This window comes from Sander vitreus, chromosome 17, assembly GCF_031162955.1.
Source record: "Sander vitreus isolate 19-12246 chromosome 17, sanVit1, whole genome shotgun sequence".
Lineage (NCBI taxonomy): Eukaryota > Metazoa > Chordata > Actinopteri > Perciformes > Percidae > Sander > Sander vitreus.
The window spans coordinates 10236367-10264122 of NC_135871.1; the positions used below are offsets into that span (position 1 = coordinate 10236367).

The window sequence follows — 27756 nt, forward strand, 5'->3', positions numbered from 1 at the left end:
TCATGGCACTCTTATGTAGATACCTTCAAGTAAAGTGTTACCCAATATTCTTTTGTATTTCTGTCTTTTTGCAGTAATGTCAGGAAAATGCTTGTAGCTAGCGTGACCCAAGTGTTTCTAAAGAGATAAAGGTGAGTCTCTGATATAAAGTGTTCTGTAGAGAAAAGCACACACCTGTCCTTGCCACTCCATGGTGTTAATGAGGATGATGCTCTCTGGCAGGCGTTCGTCGGAGATGAGGATCTGGTTCAGCTGGTCATACACAGACTTCCTTGGAACCTTTGAGACAAATGAGAAGTCAGGAGTCTGAGCATATTTCCACTGGACTAAAAACCCGTGTGAAGAACACATCTGCAGCTTGAGATTACATCTTGCGGGGTGTTTACCTGTGCTATGAGACGCGAGTCTGGGGAGCACTCGCTCTCCATGCTACTGGTTCTGTCGCTCTGGGCCTTGGAGTTCTGTCGGTCTTTCATGGAGGTGCTGCGAGGACGCCTCTGCAGCCTGTTCTCCACTTTACTGAGGGAGGGAAGAAACACAAGGAGCTTAAAGTACATGACAGACAGCAGGGAACCTAATCAACTGGGCTTAGGTTAGGCTAAGTTATCAAAACATTTTTTTTAAACTGTTGAGGAAACACCCATTCTAAATTACGTTAACACTACACAAAAATCGTTAACACTAAGTAAGTCTCAGAGGCTGTGTTTGGTCCATAAGACTGTAAAAATATATAAATATTGTTATACAGTCTATAGTTTGGTTATATTGTCTTGCTTAGGGCCCTATCTTGCACCCGGCGCATTGCAGGAATCACTGCACATGGGTAGGCACTTGTAATGACATTTCGAATATGTTTAGAGGCTAAAAACACGTTTAAAACTTGCCCTGTTTAAGCCTGTTGGATGCTAACGCTAGCAGGGGGATAACACGGTGTAGGCAGCACCGATTGTTTTAGTCTTTCTTGCTACTGACAGCATATATGGCCAGATTTCCAAACGACAGAACTACGTGTTGAGATCAACCGGAATTCTCCTTTAATGTTAAGTTGTCATAACACAAACATCTCAAACAATGCTAACTTAAAACATTAAAAGAATCATAATTTACCGAATGACACTTGATGACAACAGTCATTAAGATTCATAAAGACTCCTTCATGTTTATGACATGTGTCATGTCATGGTTATGACTGTGTCATGTCAGTCTTATGCAACACCCCTTCAAATAAAGTGTTACCTAAAATCTAAAGTAGCTTGTGTACATACATGATGACATTACACTATCTTGTATGAATGTTTCCAGATGTAGTGATCAGCAGTGTACCTGGGAGACATGTGGTTTTGGGACTCTGTCTTGCAGAGCTTGCCAACAGTGCTGGTCATCCGTTCAGTGTTGACATCCCAGCTGCTCACCTCCCCCGGCCCGCTGTCGTCAGCCTCTGGCTCCTGAACCCAAAGAGGGGGAGCAAATAGGACAAGGCTGATGTTTCTCATACAATACAGGCACTGTCATGTCCCATCTACTACTACATCAGTGCCTCTCTCAGGTTCTAATACATTCTGTATTATTTCTGTGTGCTTTTGTGTGTGGTGCATTTTAAGAGTTGATAGAGTTGAGGCGGGGAGGGAGGTAGATAGGTGCTGGCCAGGTCAATATTTAAGCTGAGCTGTTGAGGTTGAAGATAATGATGCGAGCCCACCATGACAGACGAGATACAAATAAAAAAAATAAGTTGTGGTCTCTTAGCAGGCAGCTGGGGAAACACTGTTCCTGCAGTTTTGATTTTCAGTTTGAAGTGGGTTAGTGCAGCGTGTCGGCAGCCCGGCGCTCAGAGGGGGAGCCGGGGTTGGCCGAACAAGGTTAGAGTGACCCAACAACACAAAGACAACAAAAAACACAAACACCACTCTTTCGATTCTCATCAGTCAGGATTTATCCAGCATGGGGCTGCCTTCTCTGCTCTACTGATCCATAATGGATGACTGTGTTGTTTGGTTTACCCTCCCCTGCATACTCCCTCCCTCTGTGCTTTTTCCTGAAAAAACAAAACAAAACAACAACAACTACGACCCATGGGAGGAAAGGGCACTGAAGTGGAGAGGGTAGAGAAAAATCTGAGAAAGAGATACTCAAGGGAGATTTAGTTCAAAACAAACAGATACATACCCCAACAGTTGTATCTGTGACGCTGTCATCTTTATTCCGGGCCCCTTGCACTTTACATCTGTCCACAGTCAAAAATTCACCACTCTGCAGGGTAAACACACACACATACCATTTTAACCATGGAGGACACTTTTCTCTGGTAAATATGAATGGCAAAATGTCACAGCTCCTTATGAGAGTGCTATGCTCCATCTGCTCAGGTCAAGATTGATCACTCTTAAGCTCTGTTCCCATTACAAGACTTTCAAAGTCGGCAGTTCGCTGTACACATTACACAACTCTGTCTAGTTGTCTTCTTCTTCATTACTAGATCTTTCACCTGGATGAATCCCCCAGTCTAGTCTACAAACTACGTTTTTGTCACGAAAACACACGAGAGAAGCGACACGGTACATGACGTAATATCATATGTGGGACATGATTTTTGGTTGTCCGCCAGAAACAAGTGCTCCAAGCTGTTGGTGGCTGATTTGCAGCGATAAAACAAAGAGGAAAAAGAAAGCTCAGACAGAGCGCTTATAGGGGGTGTTGTCGTTGGCACGAGTGTTCACACGTCTTTACTATTTATAGCCTGTTTTCTCTACCTGCAACAACAACTTTGGTCCGTGTTGCAAATGTAACACATACAGTGGTAAAGGCGACTCCTCCCCTGGTTTCCCCTCAGCCCGTGTCTTGCATTCTCATTGGCTGTAGCTCCCCAGCGGAGTCCCCAAAAGCTCCAGATATTTAGCCTGCTAGATATCTAAATGTGTCTGCGAGGCAGCAGTGAGCCTCTCATCTCGCATTTCTGAAAAGTTTACACATCACACTTGAGTGTGTGCACGCGAACGCCGAGCCTATGCGATTCGCCTCCGATATGGGGTTTTTGTCGGTGAGCGGAATGGAGAACTACAGCAGTCTGAAATGCTCTGGGCTGTTTTATTACAGGCTAAAATGGATTCCCAGATATTTATAAACAGCATTCCCTCTCTAACCATCAGACCCAACGTGTCTCTCTCTCCGTTCTCTGTCCTTGTTGTTTCCAATGGGCCATAAATCTCTGTGTTCAGGGAATGCTCCATCCAATCTTCTCTCTGAGCATATTTGTGTCTCTGTGTATGTGTGCGTTGATGGTGGTGAAGGGGTCTTTCTGTGAAAGTCCCTATAAATACTAGAGGGCTGTAGGGGTGAAGAGGGTAAGGACCGCAGCCCCCCCCATATTCTGCGCTCATGCTCAGAATATCTTGCCTGTGTCATGGTCCTTGGGAATCCCTAAACCACAATAAGCATAGAGGCCTGCCAGACATTTCAACACTGCCCAGGGGCAATTCCTTTACGTAACAGTTTACTAAAAGGACCTCTCCAGCAACTGAGAGGAAGGCCTTTATGGGTAAACAACAGTGTGGCTGAAAGGCATCTGACAGGTTTGTTAATAGAGTGCCTGGTGATCAACTTACAGGACACGACAGCTCTCTCTGCTGACTTTTTTGGCTGTGTATGCTTCCAATTTCTGTCTGGGAACTGGAGTGAGACATCCCTTCAAAAAACGGCCTGGAAATAGAAACAAAAGATTTGAATTGAACTTGGAAGAAATGCTTTTCTTAACCTGTTTTTCTTCTTGTCATTTTCCATTTGAAGGGCCAGTTGCAACTTCAGATATGTTGTGAATACTTATTATTTTATTTTATTAAATAATTCAATATCTAGAAATATTAGGCAAGTTCTGAAAAGATGGCCTTTGAGGAAACCGGGTTGAGCACAGACATACTTGAGTTTGGGCTTGGGAGTGCTCAGGACGCTCTCGTTGTCCTCCATCTCCGGCCCACTGTCGCTCTGGTTGTACACCTCCAGACTGTCATAGAGTAAGTCCAGATCCTCCTCCACTTCCTGGGTCTGGTCGACTGGGTCGGAGTCCAGGACCTGCCGTCGCACAGGATAGACACATCATCAACACATTGGTACGCTGTAATCAGGGATTAAATAAGTGTAGGGAGTGACTGGTGCTGTGCATTAGCTAATCACTTTCACAGCTAGGATAATGGAGCCTGACGAATGAGGGAGAACACTAAAGGATGTAAAATGAGAAAGTCTATGCTATAAATGTGTCCCTGCCTTGGTCCTAAGCAGGCCAATTAAAGGTAAGTGAGTGCTAGAGGACAGCTAAGGTGCTGAGCCTTCATCTGCCAGCTGCACAGTGGGGATGTATATCATAGGAACTGCACACAGGCAGGCTTGTGGACTAATCAGTTGATTAATACCACTCCATACGTGCAGAAGCTGGCAGGGAGCAGATAAACACAGTCTGTCCCCTCTCCTCCTCCTGGCTATGTATTTATAGAGCTGTAGCCCTGCATACTGGCCCAGCCACAAGGAAGGGATTAGAGACCGGGGATGTGATAAAAGATCATCAGGCCACGTGGAGTTTTCATAAGCATCCAGAAAAACACAACTCTGGCCGAGGCTCTTGTAAGCATCACTAGATTAAAATCACTCACACAAGTGTCTTAGTCCCATTTTTAATTTTTTTTAAAGTTACATATAAACCTAAAGGGATGAGTGTAAGGGCAAAGCAAATCCTAATCCAGTCTGAAAACCTACATAGTTAAAAATAGACTCTAATCTTTTATACATCTTTCTTAATGTAATCTATGGACTGTTTCCGACGTCAGAAAGTCAAAGAAGGAAGAGAAACAAGACAATGGGTACCTCAATTACTTCAACATATTTCACAGTTCAATGGGAATTATTATCATTATAATGGCCTGACATAGATTATGTACTAATGGACAGTTGTTGCACGCAAATGGTCGATTTGCTGCGGATGACCTGATTACAAGCTATTATGTAGAATCCACACAAACACTTATTCGAAAAAAGGAGTTAAGAGAAGAATAAACAGACTAAACAGAAGCAACATACTGTACGAGCCTACGTTTATCATTAGATTAAGTGGTAGAGAGAATCGAGTCGCTAATGGATTCTGCATACCGATTGCTGCTAATGGACATGTATGAATCGTGCATGAGCACTGAGGTAATGTAGCCCATAATGATGCTTGTACCTCTGTTGTGGCAGTGATTTCTTCACGGGTGATTCTTCTCCAGTCAGGAGCACATTAGCCACAGCAATAGGCTGTTTAGACAGTCATCAATACTGAGATTATTTTCTCCAGCTGCAATGGCAATTTAATAACTGATATGTTTCGCAGCTGGCTTACTAAAAGCTTCATAACAGAAGGACAATTCCGGGCGGGTTCACTGAGAGGGATGCTGTGCCACATCATTTGCTTTGACACAACACCTTCTCCTGGGTGTCAAATGAAACAAAGGCAATTATTCTTTTCACACTCACCTCATCTGTTACCTTGAACCTCTTCAGCAAGGCCACAAACTTCTGCTTGAAGTTAGGTTGCTGTCACAGACACACACAAAAGCATACAATTATGAGAAAAAGAACTGCCTGAAAAAGGGAATAACTGTCATCATTATATATGCATGACAGCTGGGCTTGGGCTTATGTGTTCTCCCAGTAACTGTCCACTGGATTACTCATTCACAGCCTCTCTATGTAAAGACCATTATAATCAGTCTACTGAACCCACAGTGTTCATTTATGTGCTCATCCACATCGTCCTAATGACTTGGACAAATGGAACACAGTGTGTGCTTTTCCTTAAAAGGCTCGTACAACAACACACAGGTCTCAAATCATCCTCATAGTCAATGATTGGCAAGCATAAAACTCCATGTGCTAAAAAAGGATGTGAACTAACCCTGGTCATGGAGGTGGTTCGGATCATTTTCCTCCGGGCTTTCTTAGGCTTCCTGACCTCATCGTCTTCATCATAAAGATCCTGAAATACAGAGGGGATGGTAAAATCTCAACATAATAGTGCCCCTACATTTCTACCCACATACATTTAAGCTAAATGTAGGATGTCATTATTATACAAACCAAAACCTCTGAAAGGACAACTGCTTCTGACAAAATCTGCTATTGAAAATGTCTTCTTTCTTCTTCTTCCTTCTCTATGCAATAGATTGTTCAGTATGACAAGTAGACTCTTTAATAGGGCTGGGCGATATGGAGAAAATCAAATATCACGATATATTTGACCAAATACCTCGATATCGATACAGCAACAACATTGTAGTGTTGACTATTGGTGCTTTCACAAAATATTTACACACTGAGATTTTTGATAAATAATCTTTAGTAATGTGGATATAATGACTAAGTGGGTAAAGGCAAATAACAGAACAGTTACAACAGTCTGGTAAGTTCAGAAAATGACATCACTTTACTGTAATGCAGCCTTTAAAACCAGGAAAAGACACCACTTATGCCATATTACGATATCCAAAATCTAAGACGATATCTAGTTTCATATCACGATATCGATATATTGCCCAGCTCTACTCTTTAATTGCACTGGGTATTGCAGATTTCTAAGCATTTTCTGGCACTGACCTGGGCATGAACTGCATCATCGCTGGCTTCCTGCTCTGACGAGTAGCTGTCATCGTCCTCCTCAGAATAGTTATCCATGTCTGGGGAGCGGTCTGAGGTAGGCAAGAACAGAAACACACAAAAAAACATCAATGTCTAGCATTGTATTGGGCATATATATATATATATATCACACACACACACACACACACACACACACACACCCCGATATGTAGAGTTTCAAATGTGAAAGTTTCTCACAGAAACTGCTGCAACTTTCTTTTGGAGTAAAGTATGCCTATAGGAAGTTCAATTTGTCATTAGAAGACGAAAGGTGTAAAACATACAAAAACTGTATAATTCTCTTTTAATTTAAATGAAACATTCAGTATATTGTGTCATTTTCCACAAATATCAGTTTGAGCCGAAGAAAATTTTCATTCTTGTGTGGGTAAAGTTGCTTCATTTACTGTCCTGTTCTACACAGTTCATCAGTAATGAATTGCTTTGACTACTTGGCAAGAATAATGAGTCGAATATATGGTAATGCTAAAACATTTTCTGTGAAAATAATTAAAACGCCCAATGTGCTTGTTGAAATGCAATGGAAGGAATTCTATGATAATTAGATTGTAGAGCTCTTTTTGTGATCCTTTTCACACAATAGGATTCAGTTTTAATGACATTTTTTTTTACTATGGTTTCATGTCACATTTTATTGGTTTGAACAGCCACATTCCTAAAGAGGCAGATTTTACTGTGTCTTCCTTTTGCCTGTGAAACATCCTGTTCTATGCTCTTAGATGGGAGGGATGTTATTAAGGATCACTGGAGAGGAGAAAGGCGAAAAATAAACATCTTCCCTTACCTCGGAGTGACACTAGTATAATTCTTGGTGCATGAGCTCATCTGTTATGTTGGAGCGGCCTCCTTAATAACATCCAGAACAGCGAGGGATCAGTATAGCAGGATGAAGGCGTGGAGTCCGAGCAGGGCCCGATATTTCTCCCCGTCCAGAATTAGAATGGTGTAACGTAATAGGCCCTAAACCTGTTCAACTTTCAAATCACCATTACAACCATAGCTGAAGAGAATAACATATCCTTGGCCATAGGTTGGGTTGGGATTAATAGAGTTTATTCTGTCCTCGGTTGGGAAATAGGAGCCATGTGGAAGGCGGGAAGAGAGAGGCCTGGGCAGGGAGGGCTGGCTCCAGGATAAAGGCTGAAATTACAAACAGGATATGGCTGGGCAGCATGGGCACAGGCCTGTGTAACAGACCCACGTTAGGGGGAAGGGAGACGACTCACCTGAGGTTTTGGTCTTGCGGCCAGCCTGGCCGCTACCGTCCTCGTGGTCGATGGGCTGGCTGGACAGAGAGTACACGCTGATCTCCGCCACACGCACTGGTGCCTCCTTCACGTTGCTATGGAGACCCAGAATCTGTCCTCCGTCTGTTGGGTGTTGCATCACCTGGACATAGGAAGATTAACATTAAGGCCTGCCATTGATTTAAACAATACATTCAAATACAATTTATACAAGACACTAGAAAAAAAAAAAGTTTTTTTTCTATCCCTCCACTGCAATATTCCTGATAATATTATCTTTTTCTTATCTGTATAAACATCCTCTTTAGCTGAGATTTATGTCTTGTACAATTCCTGCATCCATCAATCCCTCCGTAGACTCTGTCGAAGCAACACGGAACAAATAATATTTCATCAACAGACAGGAGGATGGCAGGCCGGATGGAAGATTTGTATCTCTCTTTACTGAGCCAATACTGAAACAACAGAGATTGCGATGGCTTCTGTTCCACTGCTTTATGCTCGCAGAGATTTACCGACTGATTACAAGATGACAGTTATCTCTTAAGTCAATCTTCATGAGCACAATGCTGCTTTTCCAATCTGAACGTCTAAATGTGCCGAGCCAATTTGCTCATATCTTTCAGTCAAACAGTACAACACAGTTAATAAACTGTTTTTAATCAGATATTTCACTTGATGAATAGTTATACAGGGAGTAAGGCTCATTTTGCTCATTCACTGGCAGGAGTGCACTTGAATGCTGCATGCAAAGTCCAATAAGTGACTTCCTCCCACATAATGCCCCAATAGATTCAGAATGAGGGCACGAGAGAGTTTACTCAACAGCAGATGACAACATAATTACCAACAGGTTCCAATAATGGCCAATCTAGCCTTATTTATGGATGTCTGTGGGTTGTTTCACTGCAGCAAGAACCAAAACAGCACAGCAGTTGAGTGGTATTTTAAAATGCAATAAAGCATTAGTCTTGTTTTCAGAAGTTACTCAAGTCCTATCCTGGGGGCTACTAGTGGAAAGTCACTTTGGCTGAGCATGAATGGGTGCATCAGCGTTTGTACAATTACAAAAGAAATGCTACCTGTGTCTCTCCATTCCAAATAAGTGCAATGCTGAGTATCTGTGTCTAAATCACACACAGACACCAAACTAATTATGTCCTGCACAAGGCATTTTAATTGATCTGTATCCACTATATAAAGCCCAATTCCAATCCTTTGTCCACTGCAATCCATATTAGTAAGCCTGCTATCAAAATGTCCCCACGGTGTTAAAAAACCTGAACACATTGGTTCTGCACAGTGCCGCAAGGGAATAACCCAGCGAGTGGCGCAATTAATAGCAGCCAGCCGTTTCAATGCGTGATATCCACACTGATAACAGGCATCAGTAAGCAAAGCAAGCAGAGCCATTTTGGGTATAAAACAAATGGCATCTCGACGGCCCAGTGGCCAAGCATACAGTCTGACGTAACTGCAAAGTCCCCACTGCATGTCCAGCTGAGGGCTGTACTGGCAGTACTCAACAGTAAATGATTCGGATCAGGACAAAAGAAACGCAATCGCATATTTCAAACAAACATCCACAAGTGGCATTATATCAGCTCCTATTCCATTAATAATGCATAGCATGGCTGAATACACTGTTCCCTGAAAAATGCAAGCCAGCTCCAGATGGGCCATAATCTCACACAGCAGAATGTGTGATGACCATGAGTCATCTGAATTGATGTGTAACACAGGAGGGCTCTCTCTCTGGCAAACCAAGACGTGAGACACTAATAGCCATGTCAATCACTGTCAGAGAAGAGCAGAATGCAGTCGCAAGCTCAGACCAAAATGATGTTTCTCAAGAGGAATTAAACGCCCGACAATGAAACATGAAATGAAGTGATTGAAAGTAATGCCCCAGTTGAGGCACCATACAGTACCTCAGCCATATTGATAACTCCCACAGCCAAAGTTTTGTAGCCCAGGATTGTTCGATTCTTGTAGCGTTTCCTCCTCTGCAGCATAATCTGTAGTCTGTTGGCATCCCTCTTCAGAAAATGGGGGTACTAAAAATGACAAATAAAAAGTCAGATGAACAATGCAGACAACATAAAATATTTATCAGCCTTTAGATGGGAACCCACATGCAGACTTATTTTAATACATTGTTTTTGTTACTCCATGAGAAAACTAATTCTTTAGTGGTGACCTGCCATGTTGTGTCTGTATTCAGCTTAGAGCAACAATTAACAACTATTTTCATTGTCGGTTATTTTCTCCAATAATCGATCAGTTGTTTGGTCTATAAAATGTCAGAAAATGGTGAATAATGTTAATCAGTGTTTCGCACAGCCCAAGATGACACCCTCTCATGTCTTGTTTTGTCCACAACTCAAAGATATTCAGTTTACTGTCATAGACGAGTGAAGAAACCACAAAATATTCACATTTAAGAAGCTGGAATCAGAGAAATTTTTCTCCCATAAAAAAAAATTACTCAAACTGATTAATCGATTATCAAAACAGTTGCCGATTAATTTAATACTTAACGACTAATCCTGCCACTCTAGTTCAGCTATCTGTTAATTTCAGAAGTGCTTACTCAAGATTTCACTGTCCTTCAGTGCCTTTAGAAGCCATGACACACACTTTTTCTTTAGACAGTCAGTACTAGCACTTTTCTCTCTGTGACTGACTTTGTGGATTTCATTGCATCACCTGGCGACTGCTTATCTGTGCCACAGTTTATTGCCACCAAATGAAGCATAGAGTGTGGCCAGGCCATATTATCAATGCCATCAGACATTTCCAGTGTTTTCACCAGCCAGTGTGCTCCTTACAATCATTTTGGCTATCTTAGATTTTAATTCTCCGTTGTTGTGGTCCGTGAGTTTATCCAAGAGTGGACAAAGTGCTCTGCTATTTTTGCAGATTTATCTGTAGTCAGAATGCTGTCTGCACTGACTAGTGTGAACTGATAATGTTGAGATATCCCACACCCCCGGTTCAAGTAAATGTTACAATACAGCCAGCCAGTCTCACTGTACTCAGATGCCAGCACTGAACCAACATGGTTGGTGTTCTGCATTCTTACCATCTGAACTACTAAAGAAACTGTCTGTAGTCTGTCTGCTGAACTTTGGTTGAACGGTTTGTTAACCTTCATCACTTCAGAACTATATTTCTCTCAGAGACTTTGTAATTCATCCTCCCATTTGCTCTTTTTATCTATATCTATTCTATTTCGTTTCCCATGGAGTCATATTGTCTCTGACTGCCAGAACATGATCTTCACATTGACTTTTCTTGCCTTCTCTGTCTATAATATTCACACAATAATAGCTTGTAAGATCAAGTTTCACACAAGGTGGTTAAGTTGAACATCACTGCTGCAATATCCATGTCCAATACTGCCCACACTTTTTATAGGCTTTACTCCACAGCAGTGTGATTTCAGCTGGACTTTCTTTGTTTCAGATTTCTGCAAAGACTTTGCACATTTCGGTTAAATGTGCAACTTTTCCATCTACAAACTTCAAGTCTGTTTCCCCACAACTGTTTCACTTGTCCTGGCTTGGTTCACCTCTATTATATGTTCCCACACATTTTCATGGACAAAAATTCAAAACATTTCCATGACTTTTCAAGGGCTTATAATACAATTTCCATGACCATTTACAATCTATAAGTACAAAAACAGAACTGAACAGAATACTTTACTCTAAATGTAAATTATTGTATGAAAATTAAACAGCCACCCTTTTCACTCTCTCTATATTAGTTGATTATGTTGATATTCACTTGAAATACTTCAAACTACAGGCAGTTAATACATTGTCCTTTATAAGCACTTATATCAGTCTGGCACTGGCATTCAAGCATGAGGGGAAATGGAACTGATGGTACTATCGGTGTAATCGTAACGCATTTGATTATAAACTCATTTCTGGATGCAAGTCTGAAAAGCAATGCCAAGACTTTTCCAGGTTTTCCTTGACCATGAGAACCCTGTCTATAGTTGTCTGGCTATTCCAGTCTGCAAATAGTCAGCATGCATGCAGTGCGTATTATTTCAAATCTGAAACATTCTGTCATAAAAGGATTCTGCTTCAGTCACTCCCAGAATGATTAATTACTGTACGCAGTAAGGTTGCACTCGGAAAACTGCCAAAATCAAAACCTCTTTTGACCACAAAATAACACGAAAAATTGTGAGGCTAATATGAAATAACAGAGCCTGATTTAATTTATAAAAATTACTGTAAACACATGTATAATACACATGGATATTTTGAACTTAACACTTTCACTCGGGGCTGGAAGGGGCACGAGCTCGGATAAAGGCTTCAACACAATCCTCCCTCAAGTACCTGCTGTAGCAGTGTGAGAATTCACAGTATAATGTCAGAGTACTTGCCTGTAGTGAGAATGTGAGCTCCAGATCCGTCTCCATCATTCCACTGGGTGGGAGGATGTACTCATTTGATCTCAGAAGACGCTTAGAACCCTAGAAGACAAAGTAAAGCAAAGTTTCATTGTAAGCACATTTATAAATGCCACATTTCAAAAATGATACATCAGGGGCTCCCTTTGGAACAAGAATAGAATAGATCTTCATTGTCATTGTTTTTAACAACAAAACACCATTTAGCTGCTCCCAGAATGACAGTATAAACAACAAATATAAAGCAGCAAAACTGAAATAGTAAAATATAAAAAAAAAAAATCAAGATAACACAATTGACACTACTGTATATACATATGTGGTTATTGCACTTTCAGGTCCAAAAAAAAAAAAAAAAAGGTTGTGGAAAAATACCCACAAATGCCTCATCTTATGTTGTTTCTTAAGCCGATATCTATCGGACTACAGTGACTGAGTGTGCAGGCCTTATTTTAGGACCAGCCTGCTTCACATTCACACATTTATGTAGATTCACACCTTGAGGCAGCCCAGTACAAACAGTCCTCTACTCCTTCTCTGCTTTCTAGAGAACAGTGCTACTACAACAAGTAGAATATGGGTCAGATGCCCTGCTCAGGGACATATCAAGAGAATCAGATTTACTGCCGAGCAAGTTTGCAGTTGCAAGGAATTTGCCTTGGTGTATAAGTTGCATACAGTAAATAATAAACATATTTTAAAAGGCAAACAATAAAACAAAGCACTGCTACAGTTAAGAACATAAATACAGAATAGATATATTACAATAAAAAGTATGGAAAAATGCACTATGACAAACGTGCAATAAAACCTGTTTATGTTGTAAAGGAAAAGAAAGCTGTACAGTTTGTGCAAACAATATTGATCACGGGGTTGTGCAGAAGTTCACAGCATATATAATATGTGTAATGGCCAGGTGTAATAGTCCAGGATGTGTGTTAATGTAACGTGTAGTGACTGTAGGTGGGGGGGGGTTAAGAGTCAGTGGGGGTCCCGGGCATTGTTGATGAGGCACACTGCAGAGGACAAGAGGTTTTCCTAACTGACATAAGGATTCAAAAGCAACCTAATAATTACAGGCCTACTACAGCTTCAACCTCTCAGCTACTGCTACCCTCAGCATCTTAGAAACTTGAGAGGGATGTTTGGTCAAGGTGGAACGGTCACCTGAAAAAAAGTTTCTATATTAAATAAGTTTATATAGCTGCTATAATGGTGCAGCCACTGTTTTAAGTTGCTAATCAGAACCACATTTTATTGTATTATCTAATGCTTGCTATTCTGTTTGAGAAAGACTCATCACCTAACATCATTTTGGCAGCCGGCACACACTTCTTGTGGCCAAACAGCACAAGGATTTAAATGCCACGGGTTGTGGAAGTGTAAGGGCACCGACACACAGTGTCACTGTCCTCAGAGGACCTGTCTCGGCCCTTAGCGCGTTTCTCTTACGAGCATCGGATTAAAGTCTATTATGCGCCTCGTCAAGTTACAGTTGAATTCTTCTAAAACCAAGCTTCTTTTTCTACCTCTTCTAATCTTAAGTCAGAGTGTGAACGTGAGAACAGGAACAGCTTGTCAAGACTCACGATTTAACGTCCAGCTGTGAGTGCTGAAGACAGGCATCTGTTGTGTAATATATTTGGCAACTCATCAACTGCTGTAAAATAATTCATAAGTCATCAGAGCTTAGTTCAGGTGTCTGCTAAACCTAAATAGAATTAAGTCAGACTTGGTGAGTGGCGAGGATATCCTGTATCTGGCTTAATACCCTAGAAACTCTAATGTCCGATGCAGTGGGTAAAACATTGGATCCCCATGTCATCAGAGCTGCTAAATCATGTAACAGATACCAAATGAAATGGTTGGGTGTGTGCTGGGGAACCATCACAGGATACCAGAGGGGGGTTAGCTCCATTCAAGGATGTAGTGGTGCCTCAGCAGTTACATCCCATGCATGAGTGATTTTAAATAACGTATTGTGCACATAGTATTTAAATGACAATGCATGTTTCATACAGGCACAATAAAGCGGAGCAATGCTTTGTAATTTCAGTATTTTCACTCCATTATCTGTTCTTCCAAACATAAGGTCTGTTCGAAACCGTACCCTATCACGGAAATAGTGCACTATATAGTCATAGCGTGTTCAAATTCTCAGCGGTTAATTTCATTCACTATAGTCCACTATAAAATACCCACGATGCACAGCTAATTTGAGCGTACATACGGTGTACCCTACATTTTACTCCAGTATACCACAATGCAACGCGGTCGTGTTTTCCCGGAGGAGAAGAAGAAGCAGAAGGACTCGTTTGGTCATTCCCTATAGCCTATATAGTTCACTATTTAATAAATGCTACATAGGGAATAGTGAGTGAGTGAACGAATGAGGGAATGGTTTCAAACACAGCTATAGTCTTTTTCGCTCTAATCCCACCTGCCAACTCAAGAGTGGATAGATGACACAGAGGGCAGGTCAAGGAAAATTCACAAAAAGTTACAGTCAGGAAAACAAACACCCCAAGGGTCACACCTTGTGAGCCACAGAAGGCAAGAGGATTACGAGGGTCTATCACAGCCAACGGACATGGCATACAGTACATTCCCACACTTCAAGTAATCAACTCCCGAGCACCATCCAAGCAATGTTAACAGCTGAATGGAAGAAAACCAAAACACAAGATACACATAGCTTGATATGTCACACAGAACTTACACCACACAAACCCATTTTCTTCTCCGTTGAAAATGAAAGCTCTTTGACGAATAAGCTGCTGTTAAGGCATTCTCCAACTTCCAATTTTATCCTCGGCAAACACTCAATGACACTGAATATTTGAGTGAACTGAATGTTTCCGGAGGCTCAGTAGCCCATTAGCACTGGGTCCTGGGTTTCATTATTAGTTTCGGGTTTCTTGTCCACAGTTTACATGTTCTGTCTGTTCTACTCAAATCAAGCAGGGTTGCATCTGATGGATTATTTAGATAAAAAAAAAAAAAAAAATCCTTATTACATTATTCAGACCTTTCATTTCTCATTCACTTCCACTTCTTGCATGAAGTTGGAAACTTCCAAGTCTTCTTACAAACTTGTTATACACAAGTGTGCAATACTCAGAGAACACATAACATTGTGTTCTAGTGTACCTCATAAAATAGAGAAAATTCACTGAAGAACATTCACTGCAATGCCAAGTGATTCAAATCCATGAAATGAAACCAAAGCTTTGAAGAACTAAAGGGAACATGGGAATAAAGAATATTTAGCTTTGCGGACACTTGCAAAGCATTTAGTTGAAATCCTTTCTATCCAAGCCTAATGGCATAATATGGTCTACAAAAGGACATGTTGAAAGTACCTTCACAGTAGCTGCAATCCTTGTTTTGTATACAAAGACAAAAGAGGGTAAATCTCTGTCCGAGTCTGACCTTGTCACTAACTTGAGCTCCACAAAGAGGCCTTGTATGCACTCTCTTCTCATGCTCAGTGGCTGGTACAATGAATCAAGGCACAAAAGCCGAGCACTCTCAAACTGCCTGACATGCATTAACAATACAGAGCCTTGGCAAGGAAAGCTTGTACTGAATGTCCTTTGGCTCCATCCACCCCCCAACCACCTTCTCTCACCCCCTCTCCCCTGCTGCAAGCTTCTCCACTGTCTTTCTGGGGCCAGATTTGGAGGGGTGGGGGGGGGGGGGGGGGGTTGGGGACGTTACAGCCCCTCTTCACAAGCCTGTGAGAAAAAGTTCAACTTTACACTTCTTCTCAAGGTTACTTTTGAATGTTAAATTCTCTAAATTGGCTATCCAGTTTGCAGCAAAGACAGGAAGTGATTTAGGGTCAGGGCAAGAGCTCAATGTGCAATTGTAATAAAGAGGGTTTAAAGGCATTTTGAGGCTACCGCTTTCACCCAACACACACACATAATTGGATCATATCTGCGTGGACTGCAATCGGGTGTGCTTTGGACAGCGGCTTGCGCTGAAATGAGGACTGTACGCCTTTCCTATCATAATCCAGCTGACATCAATGTCTGGCTACAACCTCAGGCAACTGCACACAGAAAATACAGGACACAAGCTGCATAATCGTGTAATGCACATGCAGCACTATACCACAGTGCAACCCAATGTGCAGAAAATGTAGCAGAGGGTTGGCTGGGGAGGCCTCAGCTACTTGAAGTGACCCAGCGGTCTCCAAGGTGAGAGACAGAAGACTTATCTCCAAGGGAACACAGAGCCTCCTGCAGAATAAACTGCAATCTCATCATCCCTGCTGCTCTGGCTTTGGGAGACCATCCAAATGGTTAGCATTGCAGGGGATGTGTGTGTGTGTGTGTGTGTGTGTGTGTGTGTGTGTGTGTGTGTTTGTTTGTGGACACTTAACCTGATGAGACCCAAGAGAGAAAAGAGACGGCCACTGTATGCTGAACAGAGAACCGATGGCATGCTGTAATGAGGCTTTGTCATTCACTGTCTGAAAACAAACCACTCTTATTCCTCCGTCATCTTCTCCAACTGTCTCTTTATCCCCTCAGCGTCTCTGTTCTCCCTAACCAAACCTGCTGGAAATTGCATTTAATGCTCCAGTTCCGGAGCTGCGGTGAACAGAGCTGTGCTCGGCTGTTCCCCAGGCGGCTCAACAGAAATGGTGAGATTTCACGCTCTGGAGACAACGTAGCTCATGGATAAAGCCACACTTGGTTGGTTGCTTTTCCCTTTAGGATGACAGTAAAGGGGAGATGATTTGTTTCGCTTTAAATAGAAATCGCCCAGTGCTGCTTCAAACTTCAATTAAATTTCAAAATGAGGGGAACAATATTGAGAAAGGGAAAGAAAAATGGTCCATTACTAAGAGCAGTAACTACAGACACAGTGGTGTTGATATAAAACGGGTTTGAAGTTTGAAGGCTCTTTCCTGAACTGTTTTCCTAAACAGCTATATAAGTTGTAAACTTAAAAAACTATATATATATATTATAGTATCTTTTATATTTTTTTAAAGATACTGCACTCTGTGTTTGGACAATAGGGAATGGGGAAAACAGCAGTATCTACAAACATAATGTGTTGCTCTTTCCTGTTTGGCTTAATTTGAAGTAATTGGCTAGTTTAATAAATTCATCTTTAACTAAATACATTTCTATATGTGATTTAAAAGGTCATCTAACTACATTAAATCAGATGAACTCCACTAGAGTCAGAGGCTGCAGAGATGGCAGTTGCTGCTACTATGCTAAGCTAGCAGCACTAGTTTGTCTGTTGTTACTTTTTTCTCCATTATTATTAGATTCAGCTAGCCCCTTATTTAAGTGGTAAAACACAATTACTCAAAATGGATTTATTCAATTGATTTCAATGCCAGCAAACAGGCAAGAGTGGGGACATTAGATGTGGCTAAGACTATCTCACCAACTAGCCTCAACAACTGGTTTTTACCTCCGTTTTTGAGTTCTGGTAATTATTTTATGCTATGAATCAAACATGCTGGGTACACAGTGTCAGACATGACACATGTGGCACATTCCTACATAGAGGTAGGGGAAAAGCCTGGGATTCTTGAAGCAGAAAAGGAGGGGTTAAAGCATCTGTAAAATACAGCACTGGGTAAAGGATACATATTGGATTCTTTCTGATGTGTGGCTAAAGGAAGCTTTTGCTCAGGCTTCTTTTTATGTGGCACCGACTCTTTCAGGTAAAAGTTACAGAAAAAGTTGGGTCCCTTTAGCTCCTCTCTTCTCGCTTTTAGAGGAGTCTCATTTTCAAATTCTCGTTCTCTGTGGATATTCTGGGCGACTGCAGTCAAGAAAGTTTGAATGAGTTTTTCCCTTTGAGAATTATTTCCACATGGCAACCTCAGGGCAGTGTGTTCATATGTGTGTATGTGCACACTTAAGGAGCCCTCACTGGTCTTAATTCTCTCTCAGAATCAACTGTTTCAGAAGCAGTAGACCATCATCTTTACAACCGCTACTAGGCTTACTGATGAGTAGGTTTTTTAAAACTGTGAGGCCTGTCTGCAGAGTATAGGAAGGTTTCCAACACTCTGTCACTAACAGATGAGTCTATGATCTTAAACAGTTGGGGTGCAGCATATGCCACACTATTTTAGATTGACACTAGGGGTGTCGGTTTCCATGATTAGGATAGAATTTAAAACAGCAAAATGGTGTTATGTCAATTACACAACATTGGAATATCATGAGGAAATCGGTGGCAGCTTTGCTTTGCTTTATAAAAAAGCACTTTCTTTCTGCTTTCTTTTATAAGTATTTTGTTTCTTTCTCCCACACACGCCAGAGCAGATGTTCACACACTGAAACATACCCTATCTCCCTCCTACCCAGCCATATGCTGGTGTTTGCAATCAATTATGTAGACTTTTGCAATATCTATACATATTTTGCAATATGTATAATGGTATATAATGGTAACATTTTAAATGTCAGCGTTAAGATATGTCACAATGTGATCTCTTTGAATTTAGGATTTAAAACCATACACAATGTTGAATGACAAATGTGAGACTATGCAACACATATTAACCCACCCACCTGGATTTTGACAGCTATAGACAGGGAGTTCAGCTCTTTATCCAGTTCTTTGAGGACGACCAGCTTTTTCAGCGTGAGGCTGCAGAGTCTGTGGAAAAGAGAAAGAACAAGAGAGGGGGAGAGAAATAGAGATTAGTAGGATGGCTAACACAATACAAGCACGCCTTCATGACACACTGTTAGCACCTGGGGATGAAAAGCATGGCTGACAAAGCAGCACTCACTACAGTTTATTTCTACTTTTGTCTTGATTCTTACTTGAGGTCAGCAGGCAAGATAACAACAACAGGCAGCAATTAGGTTTCGCCAATGACTGCCAAGAAAGTAAGAAAACAACTGAACCCTATTCTATTCAGCTTTGTGCCCCATTTTGACTGAGAGTGCACAGAGAGTGAGAGTCCATTTTATTTTTATATATATATAAAAAATAATTTCTGGGACAATTTATCGTCTAGCAAAATTTGTTATCGTGACAGGCCTAGTTACACTTTTCAAAACTCCAAGCGGACAGCGTTCTCTACAATATAATAGCGAGCCGAAAACAGCCGTAGTGCGGTTGGTTACACTTCCTCTGAGACAGGCAGGCAGTGATCATAATGCCCTGGTGACTGACTGACAGGCTGGAGGTTGTAGGGCAAGGCAACTTTATTTCTATAGCACATTTTAGCCACATGCAATTAGTAGTTTACAGAAAACATTAAAGAGCAGAGCAGTTAAAGAGATAGAAAATAAACAGGCTAAAATAGAATAAGATACAAATACAAGAATAAAAGTTCCAGTGCAGTGTAAGAAATGAATAATTATTTGATTTGATAGGTTGTAGGGACTGGTTTGGGAGGGGACAGTGAGGGGTTTTATTTTGTGTGGAGTGTTAAATGTTGGAATTATTTTTACAACTGATATTCATTTTTTGTTATTACAGAGGGAAAGTACCAGAAAAAGGTAGCGTTGGGTACCGGAACCAGATTGCAGGTACAGGTATCGGTACTGGTAAAAATGTGAACGGTACCTAACCCTATTCCGCATGCTGCTACACATTAACATGTTGAACACAGAGGCTTAAAACAAGTAAGAAACATATAGAACAAGTACATTCAAATAGACTGTATTTAATCAGAAAATCACATCTAGGTCAGAGGGTCCCTGTGGGCACCTCTCAGGTCCGACCTATCTTGTAGAACACAGAGGCAGATAACCCAGCAATGCCAGAAGGCTAAAACCAGCCACAACCTCAATTCCCAGCCTCTTTCATGGATTCACAGCAATTTGTGATATTTCAAATCCCCCTTCCTTTGCCTTTAAGGCAAGACACTCCACAGAAAGTCAACTACTCACAAGCCAAGTTTGCTAAACTTCCAACTGACACACTTTTCCCACAAGTTCTGCTGCATTAAATTGTGATCAGTCTGAGCCGGGACGGGACGAGGAAAGACAAAGCAAACACATCGAGACACACACTTTCCTTGAGAGCCACTCCGCAACACACTGATTCACAAAGACTAATTATGACGTTCAAGAACAAGGGAAATTGTAGCGTTAGAGATGACAATGATGGGGTGGTCTGTTTAAAAATATAGTTTGAATAATATTGAATATTGTGGGGCATAGACAATATGTACATTTGTCAAGTCTTAAATACATTTAAAGGGTTGAAAGGTAACTTTTGAAAATGTAAACAATGTGAATAGAATGGGAAATGATACGGTCTTATCTCTAACTGTGTGTCAATCACTACTCATGCACACGCATTCATTCTCCCTTGTGGGGGGAGGGGCTTAGGAGACCATTTTGGGCTTTAGCGGAAAGGGGGGGAGGGACTGAGAAGTTGTCGATGTTCACATTTTTTTTGCTAAGTCCTGGATCTTCGCAATCCTACCTACAGCACCTTTAAATGTTAAACCTTGTCGGTAGTGCATGGACCCAGCTTGCCTTACGGTGAGGATGAGTCACCACCAGTCAGTCACAGCATTGGTTTAACACTCTCTCTCTCTCTCTCTCTCTCTCTCTCTCTCTCTCTCTCTCTCTGGGATTCACATTTAATTAAAAAGGCTGCAGGCGCTGAAGGGGTCACCTAGGGAACCAGGGATTTCTTTGTTTATTAGACAGAGGTGTTATCTCCACTTCTGCCTGCAACTGTGTTGTGTTGTAAGTGAAACTCGAGGCCATCTGTTCTGGCCTGGTGCCAGCCTGTCCCTGTGCAAGTTCACTTTGCCGCCCAATCAGTGACTGCAGTGACAGACCAGGTGTCACACGAAAGCACTAATCATTGTGATAAAATAGCTGGAAGACATATGCTGTGTCAAGAATGATTCAGCTAGTTTTAGAAAGGATTGTCGGTCTGGATATACTGTGTGTTCTTGATTACAGGAATATATGGGGGCTGTTATTTGTGGTATGGTCTCCCCTCCACTCAACAGACACTGGCACATACTCAAGATCAAAATAGGGGCTTGCAGAGGCCATTTGAAAGATGCATTAATCCTCCATTTTGGCATGTCATTCCCACATTCCCAGAGAGAGCCTGGGGTGGGATCAGAGCATGCCTCTCTGTGCCAAACAGGACCAAAACACAGCCGTGTTATCAATCCACTGAGAAGACTGGGTGGGTGGAGAATTTATACAGCAGTCTCCAGTTCAATATTTCTGTGACCAGGCGGTGGAAAGCAAAGATAAGTGAAACATGTTCTGTCTGTTTCCCATTTGATAAGAGCCCACAGGGGAAATCCCTCTCTCAGTTTCGGTGCTTGCATTGGTTAAGCCAACACATCGCCTGCCAAGCTCTTCTGATTGGGTCATCATTCGTATAGACTGAATTTATTGATCCTCACATGCACACTGGTAACCTGGTTATATGGACTCTTGCTGGTGTGGCTCATACTCAGGACCAGAGGTGGAAAATAACAAAGAACATTTACCCAAGTACTGCACTTTACTACAATTTTCAGTAAGTCTACTTCACTTAACTATTTCCATTTTACGCTACTTTATACTTTAACTACATTTCAGAGGCAAATATTGTACTTTTTACTCCACTACATTTCTGACATATAGATATAATTATCAATTACTTTACACAATAGGAGAACATGTATGCTAAACAATATTGTTAAAGAGAAAAACAGTGGTCTCCAACCTGGCTTGTGACTCCTTATATAAAAGCAGTGTCTAGTTGAGGGCCACCTTGTCACATTGCAAATGGACATTTCCCCTCTAAAACTAGCTCCACCTCAATCCTAAACGAGGACACGGTCTAAGTCCCCCCATCACACACATACAGTATATTTATTATTATTACAATGTTTTAATGCACAAATTGAAGGAACTGACGGGATTATATTTTACCGAAATTGCATTTTATATGATCTCACGTGACAAATAAATTGATTAATTGATTTCATAATGTAATATATAATAATACATCGGTCATAGGGGGAATTTTACTGCAGAAACCTTCCTTTTACTTTTGATATGTTGCTGATCATAGTTACAGTATAATGCAGGACTTCTACTCAGCTCACATTTAACCTTCAACACGGTGAGGGGAATAAATAGGTCACAGGTGAAGATCAATGCAGGAATCAAAATGATGTCCTACCGCAGGCTAATTACAGTAAACGTGTAAATCTTTCTCAATGACATCTTCCATTACTAGCATGGCCATATAAAACAACAGAGTGTCATATCATGTTAAAATGAAAAGTTATTGACTGCTCTGACGGGGGTCGGGTCGGGGGGGGGTGCCCCCTAGGTGCGTGAGCACTTTACAGCTAATAGGTTTAGCCTTTATGGCATCACTCACAGCAGCGTGAGTAGTTCTGGCCCATCTAAGCCCATTAGTGCGTCCAAGTCACTCAATGTGCCGTCATTAACTGTTGGCCTTTTCGGCCTCTAAGATAAAGCGAGGCCATTAGAATACGAAGCCATTCGCCTCTTTTAGAGTATACAGACTGCTCAAAGTGACGTAGAAATATAACTAAGGAAATGTATGGAGGTGTTCTTATTTGTGTGAAGAAAAAGAATTAGACAAACAACCTCATCTATAGAGAAAAGACTATAAATCTGCATTGAAATATCTACAACAGAAACAGCTCCTCAACCATAGCTACTGTATTCCACATAGCAAATAGCCGTGACAACATCAACCCTATCTTTTTTTTTTTACCTGCCCATTAATGCATGTTTATGGATTAGCCCAGGCACAGGGAGAAGGATAATACATCAACAAAGAGTGTGAAGCCCTATGACAAAAATCTAACTGAAAACCCCAGGACTTTTAATTCACTCATTAGACAGGGCATAAAGAGCTCTACCTTATCAGTTAAGTAGCAATGAATATTGGTTTAAACCTTATGCACGTCATCATTATTAGAGGTTATTAGGTGGAAAAGGAACTGAGAGCTTCTGCTGAAGTCATTGAGTTACGAAAGACGGTGTGTCTGAGGGTACTCTCCAATCCTTTCACTTTTATCTGTCCTAGACAAACAAAACAACTTATCAGGCAGTACACTCAAACAGCCGTGGTCAAATATTTGACTTCTGATAAGAGGCCTGCGATTGTGGGTTATATAGCATGGTGCATTATCTTTTCTTGGCTGCTTCATCCATCTTCTCTCTACAGCAATAACAAGGGCCCTGTTCAGACCTGGCCCTAACATGCGTCTTGGGTGATCCGATCACAAGCGGACAGCTCCGAGTGCGTCAGTACACACCTGGCATTAGAATGTGTCTCCACATGCGCCGTGAGTGGCCACTTGTGACTGGATCTAACTTCCCCGCTAAATATGCAAATAAACATGTACATCATTTCCAGAACGCACTTCCCGTGCCTACTCTGTCGGAAATTAAAAGAAGAAATTAAAACAATACAGACTGGTCCTATTCCTTGGTGTGTTCCAGCCAAATCAAATCGCCCAAGATGGTTGATGTACTCGTAACATATCTCTATTGTCTTTTTTTGTAAATTTCAGACGACAAAGCCAGCTTACGTGATTTAAGAACTCTACACCTACGCAGTGGACAACAGTTGAGTAGGCAGTCCTTTAATGTGGCCCAAGACACATGCATGTGTACACACTGCTAAAACAATGTGGCCATTCCACTTCCGAATGTGGTCTAACAATCAAATCTCAACGCGTCTTGGGTGCATTCCCACCTGTACTTAGAGCTGTCCACTTGTGAACAGATAACCCGAGACACATGTTAATGCCAGGCCAAGAATACTTCAGGAGAAAAAGTAACAAACATTTAAAGCTTTCACAGTTCAAGGAAGGTCCAGGTTTACCACTTCATCACTTAAAGCTTTTTAGATCAACTGAATCATCAGTGACACAGAGAGGCTAAAAAGAATGTATAACACACGTGTGCAACTACACCTACATATCATACACACAAATGTTTTACAACTGAATGGAGGAGATAGTCATGTTGCCATGTCTCTCTCTCTCTCTCTCTCTTTCTCCCTTCCAGTGCAGACTGAATAACTTGGCTCATCCGTATTAAAGCGTTGCTGGAACATCAGAGGAAACCAAATCAATTGTGGGAGGTTGATTAAAGGTGGACAGCATGGGTGGAAGTCAGGGAGCAGAGCCCAGGGACGGACACACACAGCACAGAGAATAATCCTTTTTGTTAGCCCCTTTCTGACTTCACCCTCCCCTGAGTCAGGCTGGCTTCTTTTTTTTAAACACACACACACACACACACACACACACACACACGTTTCTCTGATGTCGGGTCTCAAAGAGAATTGGCCCGACACCAAGCTTTGGACACTCCCTACTTTGAGTTTGTCTCTTTGGTAAAATGATAGGTCTGTCTGGAGACTGCTTATGTGACAGCAGATATAGTTTGTATTACACTGACATCAAAAGGTAATTTTTAAAAAGTAAACCCCAAATCTGAAATCAACTCCACAGACACTCTGCATCAGATTTGAGAAGATGTCACTGGCGGCATGTGAGAGAATAATCATTGTGATGAAGGCGAGAATAAGTCAGAACAAAAAGAAGCCAATCACATAGGGATCTTTCTTCACATGATGATGAAAATTAAATCTTTTAGAAGAGCTATACATATTTAATGTTACTACAATGAAAATCCTTGTGGAACTCATACAGCTACAGTTGACAACAATGCTTTTGGGAAGAATTGTTTCAGAAAGTCTAGCTTACTATGTTAAAAAAAAAAAAAATACTTTCATTGCATGTATTTCACAACATCCCTCAAGAGCGTTTCTCGTCTGGACTGGTGTCAACAAACACAGAACCCATCTGCATCAACATCCTTCAAAGCCATCAGTCCGAGATATGCTGGCGTGCGAGAGTATGTGGCTACTATCTCTATGCTATTTCTGGACCACTTTAGTGACAGCAGCATCTCAAGTAACTTGTTATTGAAACACTCTTAGGTTTAAGAGCCTACAAAGAGACATCAGCTCAGTCGTCAAAGCCTTATGTTGAGATATGGCTGCTTGCACATTAGAGATGGTCCGATACCATTTTTTGCTTCCCGATACCGATTCCGATACCTGAACTTGCGTATCGGCTGATACCGAGTACCGATCCGATACCAGTGTGTCATATATTTTATTATGTTTTAAGAACTGTATACTAATATCCCTGTATGGATGTGATATTATTTCTATCTTTGTTGTCGGTCTGGCTCAGGTTAAACTCTTTGTGAAACATGAATGCCACAGAACGTTCTTTTATTATGCAGTTTGACAGTCAGTTATAACGGAAAAAGAACATAAATAAAACTACTTTAACGTATTTTTTCTTTAGGGCTTTATTACGTGGTATCGGATCGGTGCATAAACTCCAGTACTTCCCGATACCAGCGTTTTAGGCAGTATGGAACATCTCTATTGCACATACTGAGTGTCAATGCTTATGTTCTCATTTGTCTCAGTTGAAAAGACTGTAGTAGTGATCTTACCATCTTAACATTTATAGGGCCAAAAAAATGAATCATGCAAATATGGACATAGCGCTCTTAGACTACAAATGAATGCGCATGGCAATGAGAGAGAGGCCAACAAAGCCTTTTTAATTGAATGATATGCTGCCTAAACAAAAACACACTTTTGTAATTCTTTTCCCCCTGGTCAGCATTCTAGTTGATGTTTTGCCAGTTCCATGCCCTCGGATCACTGCACAGCAATGGTCAGAGGCACAAAGCAGGGGGGATGAGGAGGATGGAGGATAAGTTATGTAACAGAGGGCTGAATGAAAAAGACACTGTCTATGTTTGGTATGTGCTGGAGGGGGGCTTCCAAGCTAGAAAAAAAAAAAGAAAGACTTCAAGTAATGCTTTTAGTGCTTTCAATGGGCTATTTCTCGTATTCTCTGCTTGAGATGTGAAGGCGGTCACATTCTTTTAATAAAACATGCTTGAACATAATGCTCTGTGTGAGATTCTTAAGGAAGCTGTGTATGGTGCTTGCTTGTATGTGGGGGACTGACCAAAAAAGCCCTTTCTCTCCAGTCAATGCCATTGCTTAGGGAAGGCAGAGCACTTTGTTCTTTCATAACACTATTATTTGTTCATGTTTAGTTACATCATTTAGTCCAAATAAAGGGAACGCTGGACTAAAAGCTACTTCTGAATATTTTATTCTCCTACAAGAAAAACGGGGGGAAATCTATTCACGGCGAGGCATATGGAACTGGCGAGATTTGCTCAGGAAGCAATACACGGACGTTTCCTTTCTTTATATTTTATTCATGGCCTTTCAATCATATTGTAAGCAAACAGAAAAGGCGCAAAACAAAGCCCTACATTCTCAAATTCATACCCACACCACCCACATGAATAAATCATCCTCTTTACATTTTTGGTTTCAATTTCAGTTTTTAGATATGGGATTTAAATATGGGAAAGAAATGGAGATTGTAACACACTGAGGCTAGAGAGGGAACAGAGAAGTAATTAAAGAGAATAATGGTAGGTAATTTAGAAGCAGCGAAATTAATTTTTTAATCCAACCTACATTAGGAGCGATGAAGACGAATCCACAAAGATTGAAAGGATCGGTTTTAACAACTTCACATAGTAGAATGTGCCATACAAGCTTAGCCTGCACTTAGGCTTGCATGCAAAAGCTAGTTTAACCCCCAAATATCTGGTTGTACAGTATGCGCCAGATGGCCATATTCTGGTTGGGCTTTAATTCCCTCAACAAAATCTTCTCAAGCTCACAGTGAATAAGGAGGAAGAGGCTGTGACCAGGGTACACAAAGAACAAGAGCAAGCTATTCATTTGGCAAGGCCGGATTTCTGTGACTGTTAAGTTAATGTGTGATTCACAACTGAATGGTCACAAAAACAACAGGACTCAAAGGTTAAAAGCAAAATAAGACTGGAATCAAACCAACCTTTGAATATATAAGTAACCTTCATATGATGGCTTGTGATGTGCCAAATAGGGTTTGTAAAGCCACAGTCATAGGCTTGATGGGGGACAAGTCGTGTGTCTGTTTTGACTTTTTGATTCTAACACATTGCTGAATGTCAGAGGTCGGCATTAAGGCAGAAATTACAAATATATCTTTTAATCTTTTATATTTGTGACAATAAACATGTCACATCAAGCATTAATTCTCATCATGCAAAACAACAGATGGTGTGCACTCATTAACTACAACACAATACAAAATTTTTTGTAATGAGATGGCAGCTTAAAGCCTGGTCAGAAGTCGTGTGATTAAGCTAAACAGAGCCCATACAATGTTATTTAGACATAGGCCTAAAATGATGTGATCATTAAACACTAACCCTTGTAGGCTTGACAGGTGGCTGTCAAAAGTGTCACCCTGCCTGCAGCATATAACCTTATTTT

General features: G+C 41.2%; 1 protein-coding gene and 1 long non-coding RNA gene across 3 annotated transcripts in view; one reads left to right on the plus strand and one right to left on the minus strand.

The window, feature by feature from the left end:
- Positions 1-27756, minus strand: part of LOC144531980 (phosphofurin acidic cluster sorting protein 2) — a 49729-nt gene that overhangs the window by 9365 nt on the left and 12608 nt on the right. For both annotated transcript variants that reach the window (XM_078272392.1, XM_078272393.1), the window contains exons 2-14: positions 18918-19005; positions 12334-12423; positions 9857-9982; positions 7905-8067; positions 6616-6707; positions 5918-5998; positions 5497-5556; positions 3914-4065; positions 3603-3696; positions 2167-2250; positions 1324-1445; positions 387-519; positions 175-279 (exon numbers count right to left, since the gene is read on the minus strand). In XM_078272392.1, the coding sequence (XP_078128518.1) occupies positions 175-279; positions 387-519; positions 1324-1445; positions 2167-2250; positions 3603-3696; positions 3914-4065; positions 5497-5556; positions 5918-5998; positions 6616-6707; positions 7905-8067; positions 9857-9982; positions 12334-12423; positions 18918-19005 (1390 nt within the window). The remainder of the gene's footprint in view (positions 1-174; positions 280-386; positions 520-1323; positions 1446-2166; positions 2251-3602; positions 3697-3913; positions 4066-5496; positions 5557-5917; positions 5999-6615; positions 6708-7904; positions 8068-9856; positions 9983-12333; positions 12424-18917; positions 19006-27756) is intronic.
- On the plus strand, positions 21740-25881 carry LOC144532385 (uncharacterized). The gene is made up of 3 exons (XR_013503343.1): positions 21740-21861; positions 23885-23939; positions 24384-25881. It is a non-coding gene; the product is annotated as an uncharacterized LOC144532385 (long non-coding RNA).